At 41.7% G+C, this 13,343-nt stretch overlaps 1 protein-coding gene across 1 annotated transcript in view; it reads left to right on the forward strand.

Moving 5' to 3' along the window:
• The first annotated feature begins 11,640 nt into the window (after positions 1-11,640).
• ADAMTS19 (ADAM metallopeptidase with thrombospondin type 1 motif 19) overlaps positions 11,641-13,343 on the forward strand; it is a 265,672-nt gene continuing 263,969 nt past the window's right edge. Inside the window, exons 1-2 of the mRNA XM_063087880.1 lie at positions 11,641-11,731; positions 12,361-13,022. Of these exons, the coding sequence (XP_062943950.1) occupies positions 11,641-11,731; positions 12,361-13,022 (753 nt within the window). The remainder of the gene's footprint in view (positions 11,732-12,360; positions 13,023-13,343) is intronic.

Consider the following 13,343-nt stretch of genomic DNA (forward strand, 5'->3'; position numbering starts at 1 on the left):
TGCCTCTGAGGTAAGTTTGCCTATGTCACCTAGGATCCTAACTGCCCCATTGGAGTCAGGGAGACCGTTTCAACTGCATCCCACATCAGCCCTTGCACCCTTTAAGAACAGCTGCTAATGTATTTTTAAATATGGTCATATTTTTCTCATCAACTTATTTCTCAAGGCCTCGGAGAAAGGGGTAGCTTCTAGGCTTTCTAGGGAAACAAAATTTACATGATTAATTTCCTCCAGCATTTCACACTCTTGGACTCTGGATTTTTTTCTTCACCAATGCGCCAAGGAAGTTCTGGACTGAACAGAGGTTAGATTCTTCATAGAAAACTCCTGGATTTTAGAACATGTTTTGAGCTATAATTTTGGAATTTGGGCCCCTCATTGGCCTTGCATAGGACTAATGGAAACAGAATACCCCACCCTACAATTCTTAAATTCTAAACAGCAAATATATGGTTGCAAAGAATTCTGCTTTTAGTGTGTATTTCATTCCAGGAGACTATAAGAGAAAAATGTAAGGAAAATCTTTGTTACTATGTGTCATGAGCTGACAGATTCCAACTGACAAATACCAACAAAGTATCACTGCCTCCAACCTCAACTATGTACAACTCCCTGAATTTTTCTGAGGTCCCTTTGACTGCAACCTGCTCCCTGATACCAATTTGTTTAAGTCATGCTTCTTGCCTGTAGCAACAGAACTGGATTCTGTTTTGTCTTAGCACAAAAGAATTTAATAAAATGGTGTCATTGCATAGCTTAAAGAATTGACAGGAAGTCTAGAAAACCAAGCTATGAAAACAGGCAGAAACTGTAGAAAGCTGTCATGATAGTCAAGGCCCTACCATTGCAATAGCTGGTTAGGATGATTGTGCAGTTGGCTTGGGATACTGAATGAACTACTGGCACCATCACCACCACAGCTACTGGACAACACTGTTAAAAGGAAATCTAAAGGGCTACCCTTTTCTTTGTGCTACTTGTTCCAGAGTTGCCAGCTATAGACATTCTGTTAGCTGAGCCTAGGGCATTAGTCTGCACCCTAGTGGATAAGGAGAATGAAAACCCAGACTTTTGTCCTACATTAGTAGAAATGGATGCTCACCCCCCCCCTCCCCCAGGCCAGCATGATTCTCAGCTGTGGGATTCCCATAATACAGGAGGGGAAGTCAAATGACAGGCAGCCAAAACCTCAGCAAAACAAATGCCTACAGCACCCTATTGATTTGAAATTCTATTTTCATTTGATGTTAATACTTACCTTCCCATTCCTAATCAACAAATAAAGTATTTTTCAAACTATTTTTACCCATGGAGTTCTTTTTGTATCAGAATAATTCTGAACACTTTTTACTTATCTCTCTCTCTGTCATACACATACCGACACATTTTGAATACTTACAATTCTATACTTCATAGTTCTATAACTGTAAACATAAAGGCATATCTTAGTTTCATCTGGGTCATTTTCCCATCTCTGTAAGGACAGTGACATGGATATGGATGACACTATTTTTGGTTTCATTGGTTCAATTATTCAATAAATATTTATTAAGTATTCAGCAGCCTAGTGCATTCCCGTTAAGACCTGAGACTGCAAATGCTGTTGGAATTAAGCATACTGCTAATTGGGAGAAAGGGTACCAAGTTATGTAATGTAAGAAGCTTAAGATTTTGTGTTAGATACAATGATTTTAGTCTTCAGGTAATGATAATTATAGTGAAGATCATTGGTTCTCAAAGGAATGCAATGGAACAGTCCAAGAATGGAGCTTTTGGCCCTGGTTCAGTATTTCTTAATCTTGGAATTGGAGTCCAACAGGTCTGTGTAAATGATGAGTAAACTTACAGTGGCAAAGAAATTCCTATATCTAAGTGATATATGAAAAGGCCTAAAGTATAGTCTTAGGTTATTCATGAAGCTGAAGAACTTTACTATAAACTGCTGTTTTGAGGGTTGGGATACTCATTTTTAGATTTTGATCTTGGCATTTTTTACTTTTGAGGGAATCTTAAAATACCTATTTAAGTAGGACCAATTCCTGTACTGAGTTTTATATGTAACCTAAACAAATCTGGGACATTTCAGGTCCTATGTTGCACTTAGAAATAAAACACAAGTGCTGAATGTCCTTTCCCCCTATAAAAGAGAAAAAAAATAAAAATTTTATATGATTTAAAATGCTGGAAAAAATATAAATATATAACAATAACAAAACTTTTGTAATAATCTTTCTCATTTATTAATCTTTCTAAAGCCTGTTCATCATGGCATAGAAGTTGCCCCTGAAACATTTTGTCTCACTTTCTCCAAAGGTTTGATGAAACTCTCAAAACTCAGCTTTCACAGACTATTTCTTTCTTGGTCTCTCTTCCTTCCTTCCCAGATATGTTATTTTATTCTAAGAAAATAGATCTTTGCATTATAAAGACTTGAAAGATTAGCTTCCATCCTATTAACCAATTATCTGGCCCAGGTACCGAGTGTGGGGAATTTAGCATGACCCTTATAAGGCAAGAGAGAGAGACAAGGATGTGAATATTTATATATTTTGATTTTGTCTGTTATGTAGTATTATGCTGACATTTGTCAAAACGTTTTTGTTTTATAACAGTCTGGATGGCACAAAACTAACAGTATTTATTCCTAGGGAGTAGAATTGTGGGATGGTGGAAGGGGTTTGTAAACTGAAAATTACAAATAAATACTAGATCAGTGAAGACTCTGAGTAGAAACACCAGGCACTATGATGGCACAGTGCAGTGAGTATACCTGGTACTTATGATGTTTCATGAATGGAAGAAGAGAGTTATGTGAAGAATAAGTAGGAGTTATTTAAGCTAATATATGGGATGCAACAGGACATGTTTCAGGCAGAGGGAATAGTGTGTAGTCCTGAGGCAGAAAAATCATGGTATGTTGCAAGAATTTAGAGAAGACCAAAAGAGAAGAGCAGAATGTAATGGAACTGAAGATATGAAAGGACTCAGATCACTCTGGCCTTTGGGTTTTGTTAAAGTGTTTGGATTTTGTTCTAAGAGCACTAGACAGCCATTGAAGGATTTTAATCAGAGGCTATTAGTCTCATTTTAAATGATCACTCTGGCTACAGAGTAAAAATTGGATTGCGGTGGAGACGAAGTGGAAGCAGGAGATAGGCTAGTTGGGTGTTATCAGTTTTTCTGATGAGAGATGGTTGTATCAGTTTAGCAGCAGAAGCACTAGAGAGAGTGGATGAATTTAGGAGCTAAAGGGAATAAAGCCATCACTTGATGACTGATTGGATGCAAGTGGCAAAAAAGATAAATGAATCAAGGGTGACTTCATGGACTCATGGTTTGAGTATCTGGGTGGATGATGGTATCCCTCACTAATATGTGGAATCGTATGGGAAGGTCCATATTTCCTAAACATCTACTTACTGATCTCTAAAACTGAACATTGGGAATGTCACATATTTAGCTTAAGTCAGTCTTTAAAGAAAATCACAGGCCAATATCCTTGATGAACACAGATGCAAAAATTCTCAACAAAATACTAGCAAACAGAATTCAATAAGTACATCAAAAAGATTATGCCCCATGATCAAATGGGATTCATTCTAAGGATGCAAGGATAGTTCAACATATCAAAATCAATAAATAGGACAAATCACATCAACAAAATGAAGGACAAAAACCATATGATCATCTCAATAGATGCAGAAAAAGCATTTGACAAAATTCAATATCACTTCATTATAAAGACTCTCAACAAATTAGATATAGAAGGAAAGTATCTCAACACAATAAAATCCATATATGACAAACTCTCAGCTAACATCATCCCAAATGGGGAAAAACTGAATGCTTTTTCTTTAAGAACAGGACCAAGACAAGGATGCCCACTCTCACCACTCCTACTTAACATAGTATTGGAAGTTCTAGCCAGAACAATCAGGCAAGAGAAAGAAATATAGGGCATCCAAATTAGAAAAGACACAGTTAAGTTGTCTTTTCCCTGTCTACAGATGACATGATCTTACATACAGGAAAACCTAAAGGCTTCACCAAAAAACTCTTAGAGCTGATAAGCAAATTCAGTAAAGTTGCAGGATACAAAATCAATATACGAAGATCAATAGCATTTCAATACATCAAAAGTGAATCAGCAGCAAAATAAATCAAGAAAGCAAGCTCATTTACAATAGCTACCATTAAAATAAAATAAAATAAAATAAAATACCTAGGAATAAATTTTAACAAGGAGGTGAAAGACCCCTATAATAAATAGAGTTATTGAGATATAATTTACATACAATAAATTTCACCAATGTTAAGTGTACAATTTGAATGAATTTTGAAAAATATACAGTGGGATAACCAGTAGCACAACTGTGATTAGAACATTTCTATCACCCAAGAATGCTCCCTTATGTCCATTTGCCCTCTGTGTCCCCCAGACTCCCAGGCCAGTCTTGGCTCCTGCCGCTGATCTGCTGTCACTTTAGTTTTGCTTTTTCTAGACTTTCATATAAATGGAAGCTTTTTTCACTTAGAATAATGCTTTTGAGATTCACTCATGTAGTTGCGTGTATCAGTAATTTGTTTCTTTTTATTGCTGAGTAATATTCCACTACAAAGATATACCACAATTTGTTTATCTATTCACCAGTTGATAAATATATCAGTTGTTTCCAGTTTTGAGCTATTATAAATAAAGCTGGTATAAAAATTCAAGTGCAAGTCTTTTGTATATATACATATTCGTTTCTCTTCAGTAAATATCTAAGAATTGGTTTGCTGAGCTGTATGGTAAATGTATATTTAAAAACATAAGAAACTATCAAATTGTTTTCTAAAGTAGCTGTATCATCTTGCATTCACATGAACAATGCATGAGAGTTAAAGTTTTTCCACATCCCATCAAACATTTGGTATTGTAGATATTTTTTATTTTATCAATTGTAATGGGTGTGTATTATTGTCTCCCTGTGGTTTTAATTTGCATTTAATGTGTATTTCCCTACAGTTACTAATGATTTGGACATTTATATACAAAAATATGAAACTCGACTCTTACCTTATCTCACTTACCAAAATTAAGTCAATATTAATCACAGACCTAAATATAAGAGTAGAAACTTTAGACCTTCCAGAAGAAAATGTAGGAGAAAAGGATTTGATCTTGACTTAGGCAAAAATTTCTAAGATAGGAAACAAAAATGACAAACCATAAAGAACAAATTAATAAATTGGATTTTATCAAAATTAAAAACTTTTGCTGTTCAAAAGATGTTGTTAAGTACATAAAAAGGCAAGCCACAAACTAGGAGAAAATATTTACAATGTATGTATCTGCTGAAGAATTTTCTATATAGAATATCTATGCACACGTCTTGTTGTTTGAATAGGTTTTGATGACAAGTGCAGTCATTCTTATCTTTGTTTCTCTACATAACGTGTCTTTTTTTCCTCTGGCTGCTGTTAAGATTTTCTATTTCTCTTTTGTTTTTAGCAATTTGATTAAGATATGCTTTGTTTGGCATAGTTTTCATTTGGTATGTTATTCTTGCATTTATGAATTATAGTTTTCATCAAATTTGAACAATTTTCAGCCATTTTTTTCAAATAGTTTTTCTTCCCACTTCCATTTTTTCTCTTCTTCTACAACTCCAATTACTCATACATTAGATATCTCGTTATCTTCCCACAGCTAACCAATGTTCAATTCACTCTTTCTTGTCTTTTTCTCTCTGCGTTTCACTTGGGGTAGTTTCTATTGCTATATCTTCAAGTTCTCTAATCTTTTTTCTGCAGTGTCTAATCTGCTGTCAATCCCACCCACTATGTTTTTCATTTGAATATTGTATTTTTCATTTCAAGTCGTTTTTTTATGTCCCTCCTCATAAAGCTCATGCGTTCTTCTAACTTCATATGTATTTATAGCATATCTATTATAGCTGTTTATTGTTTTTCTTGTCTCATTTATTACTTCTGTCAATTTGTTTTTACTAATTGACTTTTTTCTCCTTGTTATCTGTCATATTTTTCTGAATTTTGCATGCCTAAAAATTTTTTACTGAATACCAGAAAATGAGAATTTTACATCATTGGTGTTTTCTTTAAATATTATTTATTATTCCTTTAAATACAATAGACTTTGTTCTAGTAGGAAATTACATTACTTGGAAACAGATGGATCATTTTGAGGCTTACTTATAATCCTTGTTGGGATGGGAGTACATGAGCCATAATTATAAGGTGAATTTAACCTCACTACTAGGCAGATACTTTTCTAAGAATGCTATCTAATACCCCTTGTATTATGATGTTCTTCCACTCTAGCTGGTGGGAACACATGTACTTGAAGTATCATTTGGCCAAATGCTTCTGCCTTTTCCCCCCAAACTGTGTGTAGATTCTTCACATGTGTATACAAATCCAGAGCATAGACTTTTTTTACTTCAAAGTTCTTTCAGCAAACATCTAGAATTCATTCTCTCTCTCTCTCTCCCTCCCTTCCTCCTTTCCTCGTAGTTTTAAGAATGTATCCACCAAGTCTTTGACAGTCCCCCCATCACATGATAGAACTTAATTTGTCTCCCTTTGAGTACAGGTTACATTTAGTGAGCCTTGTCTAACAACTGGATAATGTGATTGTACATCACTTCTGTCATTAGGTCATCAAAATACTGTGGCTTCTATCTCACGTGCACTCTCTTGTTCCCTCTCGGTTATCTGCTCTGGGAGAAGCCAGGACCTTCAGGTCCAGTCATTTTTAATGATTATAGCCTGTAGTTCTGGCTAACAGTTTAATTGCAACCTTATGAGAAATCTTGAGCCAGAACTACCCAGATAAGCCCTTTCTATATTCCTAATACTAAGAGACTGTGCGAGATAATATATGTTTGTTGTTTTAAGGTGCTAAATTTTGGGGTAATTCATTATGTAGCAGTAGATAACTAATACAGGTTTTGATACCTTGAAGTAGGTATTGCTGTAACAAAAATCTAAACTGTGAGAGTGGCTTTGGAACTAGGCAGTAAGCATTGAGGAGAGTTTTAGTGAAAATCTAAAGGGCCTTGAAGAAGCTTTACTTTAAGTTTTATTTTGAAATAATTTCGCAAATACTTCCCATGTGTCATTCATTCAGTTTCCACCAACAATAACATTTTATTTAACCAGAGTACACTATCAAAACCAGGACATTGACAGCTGTGCAATATTATTAAGTAAACTACAAACCCTACTTGGATTTCACCAATTTGTGTGTGTGTGTGCATTTCTATGAAATTTTATCATGTATAGATTCATGTAACCATAACAATGTGATTACTTTGTGCCTCTCCCTTTTCTCCTTTTTGAATAGAAATGTCTATAGCAGTTATCCCAAGCCTGCCCCACCATAGTATGTCTAGTGTACAGGAGGCAAATAAATTGTTCCTTCAGTTTCACAGGTCTACAGAGGGAGAGGACCTGAATTCAAGGTACTCAACGAACTACACAAGGACATTCATGCACACCTGGGAGTGATTTAGATGGAAAGATTCTGGCCTTTGAGCTGATGGTTTAATAGGATGAGTCTTTTGAGGGCATTGGAAGGGGATGAGTATATTTTATATGTCTAGCGACTATAAATAATTTATGACCAGGGGGCATACAGTGGTGATTTTAAAAGCATGTTCTTAAATTCTTTGACACTTCTTCATTTGCGTGTGTGCTGAACTTAGTGACTTGCTTCATATGAAGAGATGGCATGTTACTTTCGATGTCAGGTTATGAAAAGACCATGGCTTCTATCTTGGTTGATCTCTCTCTCAGATCACTTGCCCTAGGTGAACACATGAAATCAGCAGTGCTACGGACAGGTCCATATAACAAGTAGCTGAGCTTCCTGTCAACAGCTATAGGAGTGTGCAAGCAGAGCCTCGATCTCCAGTTAAGTCTTCTGAAACTATAGCCCTGGTCAAGAGGCTGACTGCCACCTTGTGAGGGACTCTGGGCCAGAGGTACTCAGCTTAGACACACTTGGATTCCTGACCCGCAGAAACTATGTGAGATGACAGACGTTTGTTATTTTAAACTGCTAAGACTGTCATGCAGCAAGATAACGTTCTCTGTGCAGCTTACTCCTTTCTGGTGCTCTGCCCAGTAAATTCTAACTACCTTGCTTTCTCTCCTCAAGTCAGCTAGTTTATAGGGCTTTATTTGGATTCCTCCTCCCTGTGCTGAGGCCTGAAACTGCCTCCACGTAGTAAGCTGGGGACATAGTAGTGACCACCCCATTTTTTTCTCTTCTCTCATAGGTCACAATCCTAGGCCGCCTATTGTTCAATGTCTGAAAACCATTGTTTTACACATTTTATCTGTTTTATCTTAATTGCTTAAGATGAGGGTTAAATCTGGTCCCTCTTATTCGATCATGGCTAGAACAGCATAAGCCTTGATCTCAATGTAGAGGTGAGTGCTACTGGGAATTGGTATCCTTATGCAACCCTTTGAAAGGTTTCTTTGTATTTTCTCAAGATTTAAAGGTTTCTCAAGGGGAAAAGGATTTAAGATTAGCTTTAGGTTATGACAGGCTTAGTGCCAATGGGTGAAGAGAATAAGGAAGGGCTGAAGGCATCAAAGCCAACTTTCTGTATAGAGAAGCCTGGGTTATAAAATGCAACATGTGAACACCTTGTGTATAGGAACAGTTGGTTCCACTTACTCTGATACTTTGTCATTTACCTCTTCCCCTTCTGTCCTTGCTCTGAAAACAAAAAAGCAGTGCTTGGTTGATTCTAGCTACCATCTGGTGACATATGTGGTGACCTGTCTTAACTACCATATTTTTCCCAGCTGCTCTTTTCTTTCCTCTAAGGTTGGTAATACACACACATGCCACAGTCCTGCCTTTTCTCCTCTATTTTACCACGCACAATTTACTCAATTCCAAATCAGGTTAGTTCGTTCTTTCACATACACACATAGTCAAATCCACTTTAACTGATGCTCTTATTTGCACATCTATGTCTCCCCTAGTTAGAGCACCAAAATTTCCCACATCTTTTCTTTCTTAGGCTTCTTCTCTCTGAAAGCCAGATAAATCACGCCTGGCACAGCTAGTGTTGTAACTCTGGATCAAGAAACTGGAATTGGGATAAAGTACTATAAAAGAATAAATTTCCATCACCCTCTGAGGCACTTTGGAGAATTTCCACATCTATTCAGTGTAAATCATTGAATTAGGCAGCATGATGTGAAAAAGATATATAAAAGAAATCATTCCTACCTTTCAAAAAATTGATAGTCTAGTAGGAGAAATAAGTCCATTACTCATTACAACTCAAATGATTTATAAAAACCTTTGAAAATATACAAATAAATTGTAACAGTATTTCAAGTGGGAGAAAGAATAGAGCTGGTTGGGAATCAGGCAAACCTTTCTGTAACAATTAATATTAACCTCTACCATGAAGAATTGGCAGGGATTGTGTATTAGTAAGGAGGAGGAAAAAAAAAAAAAAAAACAGGGATGAGAATTTACATTGGCAACCTGTACTTTTGAGTATATTTAATTTAATCATACAGCTCATTTAGTTTAAGAAATCAAAACGTATTCCAATAACATACAATTTAATATGCATGCCTTCTAGTGTTACTATTACTTTATTGTTGTTGTTAAAACATATGTGAGAAACATTTTATTTCAGACATATTCTAGTGGAGGTGTTTCACTGAAACTTGCTATCAAACTCAATAGCATGGTATACTTCTTAAAAATAAACTGCCTATGATTTTTAGCCTCGTTTTAAGTTTGTATAATTGAGTTCTGTGAAAAGAAGTATGTAGGTTTCTAAGTAACCCAGATATTTCTTGAACATCTAGAAACCCACACCCTCCTTACTCCAGTTTTAGAGATTTTAACAGACAAGTTTTGGAGACAGAACTCTCAACAAACTCACCTGGAGTGTCTCTGTGTTTATTTTTAAACTCTGGACAACTCAAAGAAAGTATTCTAGGAACCAGCTTATTCAAACAATGGCTTTCCTTTGAAATAAGATCGTCTGCCTCCCTTAAAGGCATAGTAGTCACCTTTGACACGAGGAACAGAAGGTAAAACTACAAAGGATACGGGGAACCAACCTAAGTGCTGGAATTTTTAAAAACTGATTTGCACTAACTCTAGTTCCTAGGTGTCAGGCCTAGTGCAGAGGATGCAAACGTCAGGTTAGATTAATCATCCTTGAGCCTGATGTGAAAGGTTTCATGTGGCTAGAGAGAGGTGTGGAAAAGGGAGTAGGCGCTGTGAAGAGAATTGCAACAAAGGAAGAATGTTTGCCCGTTGAATTGTCCCTAGAGGACAGAAATAGCAAAAATATATTTTATATGTAAAGAAACAAGTACAAAAGGCAAAACAATCTCACCTGGTCTGAGATCTTTAAAATACAGTATTTAACATTGATCTCCTTAATCTTAGGAGTGTGTGTAGTGCATGTGAGACAGACAGACAGAGACAGACACGCAGAGAGAGAAACTGATAGCACTGATGAACGGGGAGCTGGAAAGGTAAGGTGGGGTAAGGGGCTCTGAAATGTCAGGGTGTCTACTGTCCTGGGAACCTTTGAAGCACACTCCATGACGAATTACATTATCTCCAGGCTTAGGAAATTCCTAAAGACAAAGATGGGAAGACAAATCAAAGGCCTTTAGTAAATGAGGCCGCTTTGTGCTAAGGCTACATTAAGTTTTGCTTTGTGTGATGTGCTGATGGGGGGGGAGAACTGGACACGAGGAGGAGCCTGAGTAAGGGGGTGGGATGGGAAGGGGCAGGCACTTCTACCTGCACACACCTCAGCTGGCGGGGGGGCGGGGAAGGATGCAAATCAGGCCATCGAGCCTCTCAGAGTGGCGAATCAGGAGTCAGGTGAGGGAATTTGGATCCCCACCTCACCCGGCGTATGAGCACGTGTGCGGTGTTCTGGGACCTTTGTCCCGCAACGTCAGCCCTTGGTCCCTTTTTCTTGTCGGATCTGCTTGGTTCTTTTCTCCTCCACACGCCACCTCGCGAATCGTGTCTTCCCCCCATCCCCCTACCCATCCCCTCCCGCGCCGCTGCGGGTTAGAGCCTTCAGACCTGAGTCCCGAAGAGTGTGCATGCGGAGCTTGGCACACACCAAGTTGGTGAGACTGCGGCACCGGCCTCCGCCCGTTCCGCGCGGGTGCAGGCGGCGAGCCTCGGCTCGGACAGCACAGCGCTCCCGCCCGCGCCGGGCAATCCTCCGCCCGTCCCGAGGCAGCACTGCCCGCCTGCGCCTCCCAGCTCTCGGCTGACTGTGGGTCTGTCCGGCGGGGCTCCGGCTCTAGTCAGCTCGGCCTCGGAAACTCCTGCAACACAGAAAATAGACTCACCACCTAATTCGCTAGGGAGCCGGAGCGCTGCAGGGACGCGGCGCTGCCTCCCCTGCTCCTCCCCCACCCCATCCCCGCCCGGGCTGCGGCGGCCTCCCGGAGTCACAAGCCGCCCCCCCAACACCCCCCCCCCCCCCCCCCCGCGGCAGACAAAGGGCCTGGGCAAATTCGCCGCCCGGCCTCCTAGCGCTCCGGGGAGGCGGCTGCGCCCGCGGTGGATCGCGCAGGAGGCGCGCGCGGGGCGAGAAGCCGCGGGAGCGCGGTATGGGGAAGAGCCGCGAGATGCGCCTGACTCACATCTGCTGCTGCTGCCTCCTTTACCAGCTGGGCTTCCTGTCGAATGGGATGGCATCAGGTAAGTTCTTCCGTGACTCGCATGCTTCCTTTCCAACTTCCCCAGCGGAGACCGCGATCGCTCGGGTAGGCAGGGCTGATGTACCGGGTGCGAGGTGAGCGGGGCTCAGTGGGTAGCAATAAAAAGGAGCGTGCGGGTGTAGATGAGGGTCAAACTCGGAAACGAAGTGCCATTCTCCCGGCCTCATTTTAACCAACTGGGAAATGATTAGTTTTCCTCTCATTAGAGTACTAATATTTGCAAAGGCACGTTTACAGCACCTGGAGGAAAATTGGGAAGTATGTACACTAATAGGGATGCTTTGCTCTGGCGTATACTTCAGAAACTACTGCATTGTGCTGGAGTCTTTGCACCGGTTTTCTTTTCAGCAACTAAGCGCGATCAAAACTTTGCTGCCCCCCTCACGCCCCCCCCCCCCCCATAACCGTACTTTTATTCTGAAAATGCTGGGGTATGTAATCTGATCGCAAGGCGTCGGGGATTGCAAGAGTTTTAGGGGCTAGACGGGTGGTCTCCATTGCATTCACGCGAGCGCCATGTATCTGTACGGAGGGTGACCCTGGGAATGCTTGTGCTCCTGGAACCGCGGCACTTTAAGCCCCGCACTTTTCTGTCTGCCCCGCCCGCAGGTCTGCAGTTCGCCCCCGACCGCGAGGAGTGGGAAGTCGTGTTTCCTGCACTCTGGCGCCGGGAGCCTGTGGACGCGGCGGGCGGCAGCGGGGGCAGCGCTGACCCGAGCTGGGTGCGGGGCGTTGGGGGTGGCGGAGGCTCCAGGGCGCAGGCGGCTGGCAGCTCACGCGAGGTGCGCTCGGTGGCCCCGGCGCCACTGGAGGAGCCCGCAGAGGGCCAGACAGAGTCCCGGCTGCGGCCCTCGCCGCCGCCTCCGCCGGGGGTTGAGGAGGACGAGGAGCTCGAGTCGCAGGAGCTGCCACGGGGATCCAGCGGGGCTGCTGCTCTGTCCCCGGGCGCCCCGGCCTCGTTGCAGCCGCCTCCGCCCCCGCAGCCACCCCCGTCCCCGCCGCCGGCCCAGCAAGCCGAGCCGGATGGCGATGAGGTGCTGCTGCGGATCCCGGCCTTCTCCCGAGACCTGTACCTGCTGCTGCGGAGAGACGGCCGCTTCCTGGCGCCGCGCTTCGCGGTGGAACAGCGGCCAAGTCCGGGTCCCGGCCCCACGGGGGCAGCCGCCGCCCCGCGCCCTACTGCGCCGCCCGACGCCGCCTGCTTCTACACCGGGGCGGTGCTCAGGCACCCTGGATCCCTGGCCTCTTTCAGCACCTGTGGAGGTGGCCTGGTAAGCGCCCTTCTACCCCCGCTCTCCACCTTCCCTCTCTCTGCTCCTCTCCTTGCCCCCATGGAACAGGCTGATTTGCATACACCCCTCCCCTTTCAATGTGTTCCTTCTGAACTTCGCCCCAGTCTGAACCACTCAGGGGTCTACACCGTTTGCCTCCTGTGGCTCATCTCCAGGGCAGTCAAGTGAGTTGGAATGGATAAATGGCCATTGGATGGATAAATGGCCTTCTCCTAGAAGGTTCTGTGTCTTTCGAATACTGTATGAAACTCTGCTTCCTTGTAACTTCTTCCCACCGGTTCAACTTCTTTCTATTCTCCA

The sequence above is a fragment of the Cynocephalus volans genome, chromosome 2 (assembly GCF_027409185.1).
Source record: "Cynocephalus volans isolate mCynVol1 chromosome 2, mCynVol1.pri, whole genome shotgun sequence".
NCBI classification, from domain to species: Eukaryota; Metazoa; Chordata; class Mammalia; order Dermoptera; family Cynocephalidae; genus Cynocephalus; species Cynocephalus volans.